Source organism: Oncorhynchus tshawytscha, linkage group LG02 (genome assembly GCF_018296145.1).
Source record: "Oncorhynchus tshawytscha isolate Ot180627B linkage group LG02, Otsh_v2.0, whole genome shotgun sequence".
In the NCBI taxonomy this organism is placed as follows: domain Eukaryota; kingdom Metazoa; phylum Chordata; class Actinopteri; order Salmoniformes; family Salmonidae; genus Oncorhynchus; species Oncorhynchus tshawytscha.
Window position 1 is genome coordinate 2,351,763 of NC_056430.1, and position 18,188 is coordinate 2,369,950.

The 18,188-nt window shown below is 47.2% G+C and overlaps 1 protein-coding gene across 2 annotated transcripts; it reads left to right on the forward strand.

The window, feature by feature from the left end:
• Positions 1 to 232: 232 nt before the first annotated feature.
• On the forward strand, positions 233 to 17,981 carry cstf1 (cleavage stimulation factor, 3' pre-RNA, subunit 1). 2 transcript variants are annotated; one of them, XM_042329560.1, is made up of 7 exons: positions 233 to 351; positions 885 to 1,082; positions 1,381 to 1,658; positions 2,900 to 3,097; positions 3,500 to 3,681; positions 12,536 to 12,744; positions 17,133 to 17,981. In XM_042329560.1, the coding sequence occupies exons 2-7, from the start codon at positions 914 to 916 to the stop codon at positions 17,390 to 17,392; spliced, it is 1,296 nt and encodes a 431-aa protein (XP_042185494.1). In that variant the 5' UTR covers positions 233 to 351; positions 885 to 913; the 3' UTR covers positions 17,393 to 17,981. The 2 variants fall into 2 exon arrangements, with proteins under 2 accessions (XP_042185494.1, XP_024261974.2); XM_024406206.2 differs by lacking the exon at positions 233 to 351 and adding an exon at positions 356 to 380.
• The last annotated feature ends 207 nt before the right edge of the window (positions 17,982 to 18,188 follow it).

The following is an 18,188-nucleotide window of genomic DNA, read 5'->3' on the forward strand; positions in this document are numbered from 1 at the left end:
GTTAACACAATTTATATTAAATAAAACAAAAATATCATTGCATGAGCCATCAGTTAGCATCCTTTGAATGAACATTCTACATTACCAGGTAAATCCAACATCAGTTGAGAGAACATTCCAAACCATACCATGGAAATGATTGCAACACATTACCAGGCAGCCATTTTGAGTGTACCCGTTTGTTTACCAGCCAGGGTAAGAGCTTCTAAGTACGTTCTATTCATTGTCATTTCTATGGTCAAAACCCACGCCCCGTTACGTACCGACGCAAAGATGTGATACGTGATGCAAGTGACGCAGTTACGCAGCGCATGCTTTGTAACCTCAAGCGTCCCTTGAACCAAGGCAAAGGTATTTTTGCAACATTTGAAAGGTTTTCTGTATGTAGCTAACGTTTCTTTAAGTTTGATACATTTTCTTGATATTCTTGTTGTGTTATACATGATCGCAACCAATTAAACCAAGTTTTTAACCCGTTTGGTGCAGTCGTTGCTTGCACAATGTTGGGCTAGCTAGCTAGCAGTAGATAAGTTCAATCAATGCATTTTCATTTAACGTTATTTGATTTTACTTCCCTAAACTCGGTTGGTTATTATTGTAAAACATAAGGTGCTTGTTAACAGTTTGTACGGTCTACGATTTATGTTTGTAGTGTGAATGTTACGAATGGTTTTGTCGTAGCTAGTTACAGCAGCTATCTTGCATTGTAGGTCCCGTTGGTATGCTAACGTTAGTTATTTAACCAGCCAGTGGGCTTCCATACTATTCGCATGATAGTTGAGCTTTCTTTGCTAGCTAGTTGAAGTTACAGAAGTTAAAAGTCCATAATAAAAACGTTTTTGATTTGTAGCAAATAATGATGACCATGTTTTGATCGATTTCAGCCAAGTTCGTTGAAGAAGCCTGAGCGGAGATGTACCGTCCCAAACCGACGCTGCGGGACCGACAGCACCTGTACCGGCTGATCATCAGCCAGTTGCTGTATGACGGTTACACCAACATCGCCAACAACCTCATCACGGAGGTGAAGCCACAGAGCGTCGTGTCACCCTCTGAGAACCTCATGCAGCTGGCCAAGATAGGTGAGTGGGTAGTGGACTAGCTCGTAGGAGAATACTAACTACATGTCTGCAGTGTGGTTGTTTTGGAACTATACTGCTCCACTGTTTCATCCATCCTGTCCTCCCAAGACATAGCGAATGGCGACAGTGTAGTTTGCTAGCTAAATGTCTGTAGTGTTGTGTCACTGTTTTAATCAACTGTATTGCTCCATTCACCCCCAGGCAAGGAGAATGATGACTGTGGTGCACAAGATAGCTCAATGTCTGCAGTTTGATCGGTTGTAAAACTGTATCTCTCCATCCAACCTCCTCTCTCCAGGCATGGAGAATGATGACAGCGCGGTGCAGTATGCCATCGGGCGGTCTGACACAGTGGCACCAGGCGTTGGCATCGACCTGGAGTTTGACGCTGACGTCCAGTCCATGTCCCCCGAGGCGTCTGAGTACGAGACTTGTTACGTGACGTCTCATAAGGGTCCCTGTCGCGTGGCCACCTACAGCCGGGACGGGCAGCTCATTGCTACAGGCTCTGCAGACGCCTCCATCAAAGTCCTGGACACAGAACGTATGCTGGCCAAGAGTGCCATGCCCATAGAGGTGAGACAGAGGGCTGACATTGTAGCTTATTCCCTGTGTAGTGCACTACTTTTGACAAGAGCCTTGGTTGTATTCACTAATAACTGAACAGAAGTGATCGAGGATGAAACCGAGAGGGTAGTGTTGTCGCGATACCAGGTTGAGTATCACAATACTCCATACCAGGTTGAGTATCACAATACTCCATACCAGGTTGAGTATCACAATACTCCATACCAGGTTGAGTATCACAATACACCATACCAGGTTGAGTATCACAATACTCCATACCAGGTTGAGTATCACAATACTCCATACCAGGTTGAGTATCACAATACTCCATACCAGGTTGAGTATCACAATACTCCATACCAGGTTGAGTATCACAATACTCCATACCAGGTTGAGTATCACAATACTCCATACCAGGTTGAGTATCACAATACTCCATACCAGGTTGAGTATCACAATACGCAATACCACCAAAAAAAGGCCTATTAGCCAAAGTCACAGAATGGCACTTGATCCAGACAGAAACTCAGCTACTGCTCTGATCAATCAGTGGCCATCTTTTGACTTCAATATCATTACATTTGTATGAAAAACATTTTAGACAGCCATGTATGCATTAGTTGAATCAATTATACAATCAATTTGATTTTGTTTTTACCAATCTAACCACAAAACAAGAATGGTAATAATTTATTTGAATGGTAAATCTGAGAACATATAATGAAATCAGCATATATTGCCTTATGGTTTCATATCACAAACGGTGTACTAGGGTGGTGAATTCAGCTGTCAACTAGCAAGGAAAGTTAGCCTACATTTAAATCTGGAAGATAGTGGTATGGTCTTGAATTGTAAAGTGTTGTAGCCTGTATGGACATTGTTTTGCGAACAGTTTGAACATCTTTACCTGCCGTGTTGCATTATTCAAGTAGGTTAACTTGTGTGCAACATGAGTGGGGAGATAATGCAGCCAGACAGATGGTGATGAATGAGGAAGTGGAGCAGGCTCTGCACTTTGTTTTATAAAGGGGCTGCTCTGATAGACAGATTTGAGCCTCTCGAGACATTTGACAGACCGAATGTAACAAATTCTAGCACCGAAACTTTGTTTTTTGTATCACGGGAGGGTACAGAAGTTTTGGTATACCATGCAACACTATGATAGAGACCTACCTGTATTTGTCTAATAAGAACGGTGTGCTGTAATAAGACCTAGGTGATCAGAACATTAATGTTCCTATGTGTTCTAGGTGATGATGAATGAGACAGCCCAGCAGAACATGGAGAACCACCCTGTGATCAGAACACTGTACGACCACGTGGATGAGGTCACGTGTCTGGCATTCCACCCCACGGAACAGATCCTGGCGTCTGGGTCACGTGACTACACCCTCAAACTGTTTGACTACTCCAAGCCCTCTGCCAAGAGAGCCTTCAAACATGTACAGGTAGCAACAGGGGTGGGGCCTTTAGACGGGTACAGGTAACAACGTTCTCCTCTCAGATTGTCTGTTTGTGTAGACAGTGATGGGAGCTGGGGGGTGTAGATGTCGATGGGGAGCTGGGGGGGGTGTGCAGAACCATTTAGAAAACAGGAAGTTGTGTTGAGTAGAGATATCAGGGGTTTGGGCAGAACCTATAGAAAATGGGAACAGGCGTGCTGGCGGGGCAAACCTGTGGTATCATATTACTACTTGGTGAGAATTGGCTTTTTATCACATAGTAAAATGTTGGTGTTGTGACAACTCTCCTCTGAAAATAATGTAATTGTCACCTTTTTGAGCCCAGCTGTTAGCAACCCTGGATTAGATATACTAACAGTAGTGTGTCTCTGTGTCTGCTCCACACAGGAAGCAGAGATGCTGCGTGCCATCTCCTTCCACCCGTCAGGTGACTTCCTTTTGGTGGGGACACAGCACCCGACCCTCCGCCTCTACGACGTGAACACCTTCCAATGCTTCGTCTCCTGCAACCCTCTAGACCAGCACACTGACACCATCAGTGGAGTCAACTACAACCCTAATGCTAATAGGTAAGCCCTGACCTCTAACCCTCTAGATCAGGTATTCCCAAACTGGGTGCAATGCTGTCGTGGTTATGCCAGATCAAAATGTGATTCACTTTTTATATATATATATATATATATATATATATTTAAATTATTTTTCTTCACGTGTTCAGAAAGTCCATTGATGTTTTCCAATGGGGCTATACATCTGGGTGAGGTTTTTTTCTTGCCTGAGTATTTTTGTTTCACTGCCAAAAATACAATTAAACCATCCAGTGTTCAGCGTGTTCAACAACAATGTCAAATACAGGTAACCTAGTCAAATAATTAACATCCAATCACATTAACCGTTACTCATCCAATCACATTAACCGTTACTCATCCAATCACATTAACCGTTACTCATCCAATCACATTAACCGTTACTCATCCAATCACATTAACCGTTACTCATCCAATCACATTAACCGTTACTCATCCAATCACATTAACCGTTACTCATCCAATCACATTAACCGTTACTCATCCAATCACATTAACCGTTACTCATCCAATCACATTAACCGTTACTCTTGCACAGACATTTAGAAACGAAACATGACAACTTGAAAGTCACAGGAGTTTTTCGAGTGTGAATAAGTATGTTTCTGAGTAGTAAGACATGTATAAAAGCAACAGATACCATTAATAATAAGAAAGGGAGAGAAGCATCTTATATTTTTTTACCTTTTATTTAACTAGGCAAGTCAGTAAAGAACAAATTCTTACTTTCAATGACGGCCTAGGAACAGTGGGTTAACTGCCTGTTCAAGGGCAGAACGACAGATTTGGTACCTTGTCAGCTCAGGGATTTGAACTTGCAACCTTTCGGTTACTAGTCCAATGCTCTAACCACTAGGCTACACTGCCGCCCCAGTGGTGAGCTACCGAGTGGCTGGGACAGGCAAGACCCAAACTATTGTGGAGGACTTCATTCTTCCTGCTGCTGGGACAATGCTGGGGGAAAAGGCCCAAACAAACTATACAGACAATGTCTTCATCAAACAACACTGTTTCACGACGCATCAGTGACATGGCAGGAGATGTTTGAAACAATTACTGCTTCGCATACAAGCCAGCGAATTTTATGTGTTACAGCTGGATGAGTCAACAGACTCATGGCGGGCCTGGCACAGCTCCTGGTGTACGTCTGTTACGTTTATGGGGGGTCAATTAAGGAAGACATCCTCTTCTGGAAACCAGGACAACAAGCGAGGATATTTAAAAAAAAAAGTATTGGACAGCTTTGTGACATCAAATGGACTTTGATGGTCAAGATGTGTTGGTATCTGTACTGATGGCGCAAAAGCCATGACAGTGAGACCTAGTGGAGTGGTAACGCGCGTGCAAGCAGTTGCTCCCGACGCCACTTGGGTAGACTGCAGCATCCACCGAGAAGCTCTTGGGTACACTGCAGCATCCACCCAGAGGCTCTTGGGTACACTGCAGCACCCACCCAGAGGCTCTTGGGTACACTGCAGCACCCACCCAGAGGCTCTTGGGTACACTGCAGCACCCACCCAGAGGCTCTTGGGTACACTGCAGCACCCACCCAGAGGCTCTTGGGTACACTGCAGCACCCACCCAGAGGCTCTTGGGTACACTGCAGCACCCACCCAGAGGCTCTTGGGTACACTGCAGCACCCACCCAGAGGCTCTTGGGTACACTGCAGCACCCACCCAGAGGCTCTTGGGTACACTGCAGCACCCACCCAGAGGCTCTTGGGTACACTGCAGCACCCACCCAGAGGCTCTTGGGTACACTGCAGCACCCACCCAGAGGCTCTTGGGTACACTGCAGCACCCACCCAGAGGCTCTTGGGTACACTGCAGCACCCACCCAGAGGCTCTTGGGTACACTGCAGCACCCACCCAGAGGCTCTTGGGTACACTGCAGCACCCACCCAGAGGCTCTTGGGTACACTGCAGCACCCACCCAGAGGCTCTTGGGTACACTGCAGCACCCACCCAGAGGCTCTTGGGTACACTGCAGCACCCACCCAGAGGCTCTTGGGTACACTGCAGCACCCACCCAGAGGCTCTTGGGTACACTGCAGCACCCACCCAGAGGCTCTTGGGTACACTGCAGCACCCACCCAGAGGCTCTTGGGTACACTGCAGCACCCACCCAGAGGCTCTTGGGTACACTGCAGCACCCACCCAGAGGCTCTTGGGTACACTGCAGCACCCACCCAGAGGCTCTTGGGTACACTGCAGCACCCACCCAGAGGCTCTTGGGTACACTGCAGCACCCACCCAGAGGCTCTTGGGTACACTGCAGCACCCACCCAGAGGCTCTTGGGTACACTGCAGCACCCACCCAGAGGCTCTTGGGTACACTGCAGCACCCACCCAGAGGCTCTTGGGTACACTGCAGCACCCACCCAGAGGCTCTTGGGTACACTGCAGCATCCACCCAGAGGCTCTTGGGTACACTGCAGCACCCACCCAGAGGCTCTTGGGTACACTGCAGCATCCACCCAGAGGCTCTTGGGTACACTGCAGCATCCACCCAGAGGCTCTTGGGTACACTGCAGCATCCACCCAGAGGCTCTTGGGTACACTGCAGCATCCACCCAGAGGCTCTTGGGTACACTGCAGCATCCACCCAGAGGCTCTTGGGTACACTGCAGCACCCACCCAGAGGCTCTTGGGTACACTGCAGCACCTACCCAGAGGCTCTTGGGTACACTGCAGCATCTACCCAGAGGCTCTTGGGTACACTGCAGCATCTACCCAGAGGCTCTTGGGTACACTGCAGCATCCACCCAGAGGCTCTTGGGTACACTGCAGCACCCACCCAGAGGCTCTTGGGTACACTGCAGCATCCACCCAGAGGCTCTTGCTGCCAAGGAAATGCCTGACAGCTTGAAAGACGTTTTGGACACTACAGTGAAAATGGTTAACTTTCTTAAAGCTGGAGGTTGAATGTTTGAAGGGGTACGGGACTATAAAACGTTTGGGAACCACTGGTCTAGGGCATACGGGTGACTTTCCCCTTGTTCCTGTCCGGTTCATAACAGACCATTCTAAATCTAAACATTTAACATATTAGCAAAGACCAGATTTAAACTGAGAATATTCTGAATAGTGAAAATATGATCACTTGATGAGAGAACAGCGTGTGCAGCCTGAGGAACAGAGCGCAAGCCTTTTTGGTGACTTTGTCAAATCCTCATTCAGCCCACTACACTATATTTACAGGTGTATGTGGGCACCCTCTTCAAGTTAGTGGATTCTGCTATTTCAGCCACCGCCGTTGCTGACAGGTATATACAACCGAGCACACAGCAATGCAATCTCCATAGACAAGCATTGGCAGTAGAATGGCCTTACTGAAGAGCTCAGTGACTTTCAATGTGGAAGCAGAAATGTCTAGGAGCAACAATGGCTCGAAGTGGTAGGCGACACAAGCTCACAGAACGGGACCACTGTCCTCGGTTGCAAAACTCACTACTGAGTTCCCAACTGCCCCTGGAAGCAATGTCAGCACAAGCACTGTTCGTCGGGAGCTTCATTAAATGGTTTTCCATGCAGCCACACACAAGCCTAAGATCACTATGCGCATTGCCAAGCGTTGGCTGGAGTGGTGTGAAGCTCGCTGCCTTTGGACCCTGGAGCAGTAGAAACGCTTTCTCTGAGGTGATGAATCACGCTTCACCATCTGGAAGTCCGACGGATGAATGTGGGTTTGGTGGATGCCAGGAGACGCTACCTGCCCCAATGCATAGTGCCAACTGTGAAGTTTGGTGGAGGAGGAATAATGGTCTGGGGTTGTTTTTTATGGTTCTTGCTAGGCCCCTTAGTTCTCGTGAAGAGAGATCTTACCGCTATAGCATCAATAACTTTGTGGCAACAGTTTGGGGAAGGCCCTTTCCTGTTTCAGCATGCACAAAGCGAGGTCCATACAGAAATGGTTTGTCAATCGGTGTAGAAGATCATTTATAATAGGAAAAAACGTTATCCTTTTTATCCCTAATTTGGTGATATTCACTTGGCTCATCGCTACAACTCCCCAACGGGCTTGGGAGAGGCAAAGGTCGAGTTATGTGTCCCTCGAAACAACCTGCCAAACCACGCTTCTTAACACTTAAGCCAACTGCATCAATGTGTTGGGAGGAAACACCGTTCAATTGACGACTGAAGCCAGCTTGCTGGTTCCCGGCCCGCCACAAGGAGTCGCTAAAGCGCAATGAGCCAAAGAAAGCCCCCTGGCCACACCCTCCCCGCACCCGAACGACACTGGGCCAATTGTGCACCGCCCTATAGGATTCCCGGTCATGGCCGACTGTGACAGCCTGGGATCAAACCCCAGTCTGTCTTGATGCCTCAACACTGTAATGCAGTGCCATAGACTGCTGCGCCACTCGGGAGGTTGTGGTGTGGAAGAACTTGACTGGCCCACTGCACAGAGCCCTGACCTCAACCCCATCGAAAATCTTTGATGAATTGGAACGCCGACTGTGAGCTGGGCCTTATCACCCAACATCAGTACCCGACCTCACTAATACTCTTGTGGCTGAATGGAAGCAAGTCCCCGCAGCAATGTTCCAACATCTAGTGGAAAACCTTCCCAGAATAGTGGAGGCTGTTATAGCAGCAAAGGGGGTCCAACTCCATATTAATGACTTCCCAGAAGACTGGGGGCTGTTATAGCAGCAAAGGGGGGGACCAACTCCATATTAATGACTTTCCAGAAGACCGGGGGCTGTTATAGCCGCAAAGGGGGGAACCAACTCCATATTAATGCCAATGATTTTGGAATGAAATGTTCGATGAGCAGGTGTCCACATTAGAGGTCGACCGATTCATCGGTATGGCCGATTTAATTAGGGCCGATTTCAAGTTTTCATAACGGTCGGAAATCTGTATTTTTAGGCACCGTTTTGCCTATTTATTATTATTTTTTACACCTTTTATTTAATCTTTATTTAACTAGGCAAGTCAGTTAAGAACATATTCTTATTTTAAATTACGCCCTAGGAACAGTGTGTTAACTGCCTTGTTCAGGGGCAGAACGACAGATTTTCACCTTGTCAGCTCGGGGGTTCCGATCTTGCAACCTTACAGTTAACTAGTCCAACGCAACCATGACCTGCCTCTCTCTCGACTGCCTGTTAGGCAAATGTAGTAAGCCAAGGTAAGTTGCTAGCTAGCATTAAACTTGTCTTATAAAAAACAATCAATCATAATCACTAGTTAATTACACATGGTTGATGATATTACTAGATATTATCTAGCGTGTCCTGCATTGCATATAATCTTCACTGAGCATAGAAGCACCGAAGTATCTGACTGAGCGGTGGTAGGCAGAAGCAGGTGCGTAAAAATTCATTCAAACAGCACTTTCGTGCGTTTTGCCAGCAGCTCTTCGTTGTACGTCAAGCATTGCGCTGTTTATGACTTCAAACCTATCAACTCCCGAGATGAGGCTCCTGTGACCGAAGTGAAATGGCTAGCTAGTTAGCGCGCGCTAATTGTCGTTGTTGCTGGTTCGAGCCCAGGGAGGAGCGAGGAGAGGGACGGAAGCTATACTGTTACACTGGCAATACTAAAGTGCCTATAAGAACATCCAATAGTCAAAGGTTAATGAAATACAAATGGTATAGAGGGAAATAGTCCTATAATTCCTATAACTACAACCTAAAACTTCTTACCTGGGAATATTGAAGACTCATGTTAAAAGGAACCACCAGCTTTCATATGTTCTTGAGCAAGGAACTGAAACATTAGCTTTTACATTGGAACATATTGCACTTTTACTTCTCCAACACTTTGTTTTTGCATTATTTAAACCAAATTGAACATGTTTCATTATTTACTTGAGGCTAAATTGATTTTATTGATGTATTATATTAAGTTAAAATAAGTGTTCATTCAGTATTGTTGTTATTGTCATTATTACAAATAAATAAATAAAATTGGCCGATTTAATCGGTATCGGCGTTGAAAAATCTTAATCAGTCGACCTCTAGTCCACATACTTGTGGTCATGTAGTGTATCTTTTGATTTCTAAGACATTCTAAGGTTTGTATTATTCACAACTAAAGTTACCATGTAAGTCTAAATCTAGCATTTAGGACCAGTTTCAAATCATAACTTTTACGCTCAACGTAGCCACTTCATACTCGCCCCAGGAATGGGGAAAAATATCCTTTCTATTTTATTCAGCTAAGTTTTTAATTTTCTCATTCTATAAAATAATGGCAATGACTTATAAGCAACACAGAGTTACACATGGAGTAAACAATTAACAAGTCAATAACACAGTAGGGAAAAAAAGGGGAGTCTATATACATTGTGTGCAAAAGGCATGAGGAGGTAGGCGAATAATTACAATTTTGCAGATTAACACTGGAGTGATAAATGATCAAATGGTCATGTACAGGTAGAGATATTGGTGTGCAAAAGAGCAGAAAAGTAAATAAATAAAAACAGTATGGGGATGAGGTAGGTAAAAATGGGTGGGCTATTTACCGATAGACTATGTACAGCTGCAGTGATCGGTTAGCTGCTCAGATAGATGTTTGAAGTTGGTGAGGGAGATAAAAGTCTCCAACTTCAGCGATTTTTGCAATTCGTTCCAGTCACAGGCAGCAGAGAACTGGAACGAAAGGCGGCCAAATGAGGTGTTGGCTTTAGGGATGATCAGTGAGATACACCTGCTGGAGCGCGTGCTACGGATGGGTGTTGCCATCGTGACCAGTGAACTGAGATAAGGCGGAGCTTTACCTAGCATGGACTTGTAGATGACCTGGAGCCAGTGGGTCTGGCGACGAATATGTAGCGAGGGCCAGCCGACTAGAGCATACAAGTCGCAGTGGTGGGTGGTATAAGGTGCTTTAGTGACAAAACGGATGGCACTGTGATAAACTGCATCCAGTTTGCTGAGTAGAGTGTTGGAAGCAATTTTGTAGATGACATCGCCGAAGTCGAGGATCGGTAGGATAGTCAGTTTTACTAGGGTAAGTTTGGCGGCGTGAGTGAAGGAGGCTTTGTTGCGGAATAGAAAGCTGATAAATGAACAAGCCTACAGTCTATAGCCAGATAACATACAGTATCTAGTCTGATAAATGAACAAGCCTACAGTCTATATCATAGCCAGATAACATACAGTATCTAGTCTGATAAATCAAATCAAATTTTATTTGTCACATACACATGGTTAGCAGATGTTAATGCGAGTGTAGCGAAATGCTTGTGCTTCTAGTTCCGACAATGCAGTAATAACCAACATGTAATCTAACTAACAATTCCAAAACTACTGTCTTATACACAGTGTAAGGGGATAAGAATATGTACATAAGGATATATGAATGAGTGATGGTACAGAGCAGCATAGGCAAGATACAGTAGATGGTATCGAGTACAGTATATACATATGTGATGAGTATGTAAACCAAGTGGCATAGTTAAAGTGGCTAGTGATACATGTATTACATAAGGATGCAGTCGATGATATAGAGTACAGTATATACGTATGCATATGAGATGAATAATGTAGGGTAAGTAACATTATATAAGGTAGCATTGTTTAAAGTGGCTAGTGATATATTTACATCATTTCCCATCAATTCCCATTATTAAAGTGGCTGGAGTTGAGTCAGTGTTAGTGTCAGTGTGTTGGCAGCAGCCACTCAATGTTAGTGGTGGCTGTTTAACAGTCTGATGGCCTTGAGATAGAAGCTGTTTTTCAGTCTCTCGGTCCCAGCTTTGATGCACCTGTACTGACCTCGCCTTCTGGATGATAGCGGGGTGAACAGGCAGTGGCTCGGGTGGTTGTTGTCCTTGATGATCTTTATGGCCTTCCTGTAACATTGGGTGGTGTAGGTGTCCTGGAGGGCAGGTAGTTTGCCCCCAGTGATGCGTTGTGCAGACCTCACTACCCTCTGGAGAGCCTTACGGTTGAGGGCGGAGCAGTTGCCGTAAATGAACAAGCCCACAGTCTATAGCCAGATAACATACAGTATCTAGTCTGATAAATGAACAAGCCTACAGTCTATAGCCAGATAACATAGCAGGCCAACTCATATTCTGTTCTTCTGAAATACATTTTCTTCAGATAGTGTTTCTTTAGACCTGCCTAAAATAAATAAATGAGTTTATTGTGATGGTGTTTAATCAGGTGATTTATTAGACTTTAAAATGTAGATGTTCCAAAGGTGCATCATCAGCTTGAATGGAGGCCTGGAGATGATCAACATGTTTATGTTCATTAACGGTCCATTACCGTGAGACGGGCAGTCTTCTGCTTGACAATAACCAGCTGACAGAATATAACTGCCACAGCCCTTAGGTCCCCAACGCATGACCTTAACCCTGACAGAATATAACTGCCACAGCCCTTAGGTCCCCAACGCATGACCTTAACCCTGACAGAATATAACTGCCGCAGCCCTTAGGTCCCCAACACATGACCTTAACCCTGACAGAATATAACTGCCACAGCCCTTAGGTCCCCAACACATAACCTTAACCCTGACAGAATATAACTGCCGCAGCCCTTAGGTCCCCAACAGAATATAACATGACAAATGACTTAACCCTGACAGAATATAACTGCCACAGCCCTTAGGTCCCCAACACATAACCTTAACCCTGACAGAATATAACTGCCACAGCCCTTAGGTCCCCAACAAATGACCTTAACCCTGACAGAATATAACTGCCACAGCCCTTAGGTCCCCAACACATGACCTTAACCCTGACAGAATATAACTGCCACAGCCCTTAGGTCCCCAACACATGACCTTAACCCTGACAGTGTCAACAGGTGGGTTCACTAGACTGGCTCAGTCCCTGACTCCCTTTAACCCTCTGCTCATTCTGCGTCTCCAGCTATGTGACGTGCAGTAAGGACGGCAGTATCAAGCTGTGGGACGGTGTGTCTAACCGCTGTGTGATGACGTTTGATAAGGCCCATGATGGGGCGGAGGTCTGCTCCGCTGTCTTCTCGAAGAACTCCAAGTACGTCCTCTCCACCGGGAAAGACTCTGTCGCCAAACTGTGGGAGATCTCCACCGGGCGCCCCCTGGTCAAATACACAGGTAACCTCTTACCCGAACCCCCCAGACACTAGCCTTAACCCCCCCCAGACACTAGCCTTAACCCCCCAGACACTAGCCTTAACTCCCCCAGACACTAGCCTTAACTCCCCCAGACACTAGCCTTAACCCCCCAGACACTAGCCTTAACCCCCCCAGACACTAGCCTTAACCCCCCCCAGACACTAGCCTTAACCCCCCAGACACTAGCCTTAACCCCCCAGACACTAGCCTTAACCCCCCAGACACTAGCCTTAACTCCCCCAGACACTAGCCTTAACCCCCCAGACACTAGCCTTAACCCCCAGACACTAGCCTTAACCCCCCAGACACTAGCCTTAACCCCCCAGACACTAGCCTTAACCCCCCAGACACTAGCCTTAACCCCCCAGACACTAGCCTTAACCCCCAGACACTAGCCTTAACCCCCCAGACACTAGCCTTAACCCCCCAGACACTAGCCTTAACCCCCAGACACTAGCCTTAACCCCCCAGACACTAGCCTTAACCCCCCAGACACTAGCCTTAACCCCCCAGACACTAGCCTTAACCCCCCCCCCAGACACTAGCCTTAACCCCCCAGACACTAGCCTTAACCCCCCAGACACTAGCCTTAACCCCCCAGACACTAGCCTTAACCCCCCCCCAGACACTAGCCTTAACCCCCCAGACACTAGCCTTAACCCCCAGACACTAGCCTTAACCCCCCAGACACTAGCCTTAACCCCCCAGACACTAGCCTTAACCCCCAGACACTAGCCTTAACCCCCCAGACACTAGTCTTAACCCCCCAGACACTAGCCTTAACCCCCCAGACACTAGCCTTAACCCCCCAGACACTAGCCTTAACCCCCCCCCAGACACTAGCCTTAACCCCCCAGACACTAGCCTTAACCCCCCAGACACTAGCCTTAACCCCCCAGACACTAGCCTTAACCCCCCCCCAGACACTAGCCTTAACCCCCCAGACACTAGCCTTAACCCCCCAGACACTAGCCTTAACCCCCAGACACTAGCCTTAACCCCCCAGACACTAGCCTTAACCCCCCAGACACTAGCCTTAACCCCCCCCAGACACTAGCCTTAACCCCCCCCAGACACTAGCCTTAACCCCCCCCCAGACACTAGCCTTAACCCCCCCCCAGACACTAGCCTTAACCCCCCCCAGACACTAGCCTTAACCCCCCCCCAGACACTAGCCTTAACCCCCCAGACACTAGCCTTAACCCCCCCCCAGACACTAGCCTTAACCCCCCAGACACTAGCCTTACCCCCCAGACACTAGCCTTAACCCCCCAGACACTAGCCTTAACCCCCCAGACACTAGCCTTAACCCCCCAGACACTAGCCTTAACCCCCCCCAGACACTAGCCTTAACCCCCCAGACACTAGCCTTAACCCCCCAGACACTAGCCTTAACCCCCCAGACACTAGCCTTAACCCCCCAGACACTAGCCTTAACCCCCCAGACACTAGCCTTAACCCCCCCCCCAGACACTAGCCTTAACCCCCAGACACTAGCCTTAACCCCCCAGACACTAGCCTTAACCCCCCAGACACTAGCCTTAACCCCCCCCAGACACTAGCCTTAACCCCCCCCAGACACTAGCCTTAACCCCCCCCAGACACTAGCCTTAACCCCCCCCCAGACACTAGCCTTAACCCCCCCCAGACACTAGCCTTAACACCCCCCAGACACTAGCCTTAACCCCCCCCAGACACTAGCCTTAACCCCCCCCCCCAGACACTAGCCTTAACCCCCCCAGACACTAGCCTTAACCCCCCAGACACTAGCCTTAACCCCCCAGACACTAGCCTTAACCCCCAGACACTAGCCTTAACCCCCCAGACACTAGCCTTAACCCCCAGACACTAGCCTTAACCCCACCCCAGACACTAGCCTTAACACCCCCAGACACTAGCCTTAACACCCCCCCAGACACTAGCCTTAAACCCTTACCTATCCCCTAAGATGAGTGTGTTATTGGGGAATAGACAGGGAGAGGGGCTGAGGTGTTCTGGGGTGGTGTCGACTGATTAATCGGTATATCCGATTTAATTAGGATATATATATCTTAAATTTAACTAGGCGAGTTGGTTAAGAACACATTCTTATTTTCAATGACTGCCAGGAACTGTGGGTTAACTGCCTTGTTCAGGGGCAGAACGACAGATTATTACCTTGTCAGCTCTGGGGTTCCAATCTTGCAACCGCACAGTTAACTAGTCCAACGCTCTAACCATTGTACTCCACCAGTAGTCTGCCTATTACGCGAATGTAGTAGAAGCCAATGTAAATTGCTAGCTAGCATTAAACTTATCTTATAAAAGACAATAAATCATAATCACTAGTTATAACTACTAATCCAGTTTAGCAGGCAATATCAACCAGGTGAAATTGTCATTTCTCTTGCATTCATTGCACGCAGAGTCAGGGTATATGCAACAGTATGGGCTGCCTGGCTCATTGCGAACTAATTTGCCAGAATTTCACGTAAATATGACATACATTGGTTGTGCAATGTAACAAGAATATTTAGACTTAGGGATGCCACGGTTCCTATTTCACTGAAATAATAAACGTTTTTGTTTTTTCGAAATGATAGTTTCCGGATTCGATCATATTAATGACCAAAGGCTCGTATTTCTGTGTGTTATTATGTGATAATTAAGTCTGATTTGATAGAGCAGTCTGACTGAGCAGCAGCAGGCCCTTAATCATTCATTCAAACAGCACTTTCATGCGTTTCGCCAGCAGCTCTTCACAAGCACAGCGCTGTTTATGACTTCAAGCCTATCAGCCTAATGGCTGGTGTAACCAATGTGAAATGGCTAGCTAGTTAGCTGGGTGTGCGCGAATACTGTTTCAAACGTCACTCCCTTTTACATTTGGAGTAGTTATTCCCCTTGCGCTGCAAGGGCCGTGGCTTTTGTGGAGCGATGGGTAACGATGCTTCGAGTGTGGCTGTTGTCGATGTGTTGCTGGTTCGAGCCCAGGTAGGGGCGAGGAGAGGGACGGAAGCTATGCTGTTACACTGGCAATACTAAAGTGCCGATAAGAACATCCAATAGTCAAAGGTTAATGAAATACAAAATGATAGAGAGAAATAGTCCTATAATTCCTATAATAACTACAACCTAAAACTTGTTACCTGGGAGTATTGAAGACTCATGTTAAAAGGAACCACCAACTTTCATATGTTCATGTTCTGAGCAAGGAACTGAAACGTTAGCTTTCTTACATGGCACATATTTTTACATGGCACATATTACTTTCTTCTCCAACACTTTGTTTTTGCATTATTTAAACCAAATTGAACATGTTTCATTATTTATTTATCTGAGGTGGTGTTGGTTGAGTCAGGACAAAGAGAGTGGAGGTCTGGGATGGGTTGAGTCAGGACAAAGAGAGAGGTCTGGGGTGGGTTGAGTCAGGACAAAGAGAGAGGAGGTCTGGGATGGGTTGAGTCAGGACAAAGAGAGGGAGGTCTGGGATGGGTTGAGTCAGGACAAAGAGAGAGGAGGTCTGGGATGGGTTGAGTCAGGACAAAGAGAGAGGAGGTCTGGGATGGGTTGAGTCAGGACAAAGAGAGAGGAGGTCTGGGATGGGTTGAGTCAGGACAAAGAGAGAGGAGGTCTGGGATGGGTTGAGTCAGGACAAAGAGAGAGGAGGTCTGGGATGGGTTGAGTCAGGACAAAGAGAGAGGAGGTCTGGGATGGGTTGAGTCAGGACAAAGAGAGAGGAGGTCTGGGATGGGTTGAGTCAGGACAAAGAGAGAGGAGGTCTGGGATGGGTTGAGTCAGGACAAAGAGAGAGGAGGTCTGGGATGGGTTGAGTCAGGACAAAGAGAGGAGGTCTGGGATGGGTTGAGTCAGGACAAAGAGAGAGGAGGTCTGGGATGGGTTGAGTCAGGACAAAGAGAGAGGAGGTCTGGGATGGGTTGAGTCAGGACAAAGAGAGTGGAGGTCTGGGATGGGTTGAGTCAGGACAAAGAGAGAGGAGGTCTGGGATGGGTTGAGTCAGGACAAAGAGAGAGGAGGTCTGGGATGGGTTGAGTCAGGACAAAGAGAGAGGAGGTCTGGGGTGGGTTGAGTCAGGACAAAGAGAGAGGAGGTCTGGGGTGGGTTGAGTCAGGACAAAGAGAGAGGAGGTCTGGGATGGGTTGAGTCAGGACAAAGAGAGAGGAGGTCTGGGATGGGTTGAGTCAGGACAAAGAGAGAGGAGGTCTGGGATGGGTTGAGTCAGGACAAAGAGAGAGGAGTTCTGGGATGGGTTGAGTCAGGACAAAGCGAGAGGAGGTCTGGGGTGGTGTTTTGTTTGCGTCAGGACAATGTTACTCTGATGTGGAATCATTCTTGCCCATAACTTGTGTGTGTCTTCCTCCCGTCAGGTGCTGGTCTGAGTGGTCGTCAGATGCATCGTACCCAGGGTGTGTTCAACCACACAGAGGACTATGTTCTGCTGCCTGATGAGAGAACCATCTCTCTATGCTGCTGGGACTCCCGATCTGCAGAGAGGAAGAACCTTCTGTCCCTGGGTCACAACAACATCGTCCGCTGTATCGTCCACTCCCCCACCAACCCAGGGTTCATGACCTGTAGTGATGACTTCAGGGCCCGCTTCTGGTACAGACGTACTACCACCGACTGAGACCCCTCTGTTGTACCTCTGACCCCTCTGTACCAACACACTACCACAGAGCCCAAACAAAATCCCTCACCACTGAGGAAACCCCCATTGACGAAGACTCCACAGCCAAACAGCGCCTTACCTGACACTGGACAGCATCAGGGTCCTGCAGCCTCAGACGTTACAACAAACCGTGTCTGAGTTCACTACCCTGCCTCCATCTTGGACTGGATTTCAGTGGTGCTAGTGGAGTCTTTCTGATGACTCTGTAATGGCTTGTCATGACTGTAGTACCCAGGTATGACAGCCAGGTGGCCGTGTTTGACCAGTGAGTTTCTATCTGGGCCTGGTTTCACCATGGTGGGTAGCCATGTTGGTAGAGAACACAGCTGATTGGCTGGCTGATTACATGAACAGCGTTGTTGGGAATAGTAATCATTAACTAATCTTCTAGATATTTTGAAGACCGTGAGCAACATGCTCATTAATACGTTTCTTTAATCTTTTGATAAAACAACTCCGTAGTGGAGTTTGTGGTTTTCCACTTTTTTCCCCTTTTTTTTGTTTGTCTTTCTGATGTTACACATTTTTATTAAAACATTGAAGAAAGTATGTTTTCCTGTCAGTTCTTTGACTTGAATGTTCTAGTATAAAGTTAAACGTTCTATAGTATAGAAATATGCACTGTTGTTCTAGAGCACGCCTGGTCATTATTTTCCATGGAGGGCCACATTAGAATATATTTTTGCCCAGAATCGCGTGGCAGGTAGCCTAGTGGTTAGAGCATTGGACTAGTAACCGAAAGATCGAGTCCCCG

What these genes read in the sequence shown, in the direction of transcription:
- cstf1 (XM_042329560.1), top strand. Translation starts at nt 914, where the DNA reads ATGTACCGTCCCAAACCGACGCTGCGGGACCGACAGCACCTGTACCGG. An exon ending in CATGCAGCTGGCCAAGATAG is followed by an intron (nt 1,083 to 1,380) that starts GTGAGTGGGTAG and finishes TCCTCTCTCCAG; the next exon opens with GCATGGAGAATGATGACAGC. An exon ending in TACAACCCTAATGCTAATAG is followed by an intron (nt 3,682 to 12,535) that starts GTAAGCCCTGAC and finishes CTGCGTCTCCAG; the next exon opens with CTATGTGACGTGCAGTAAGG.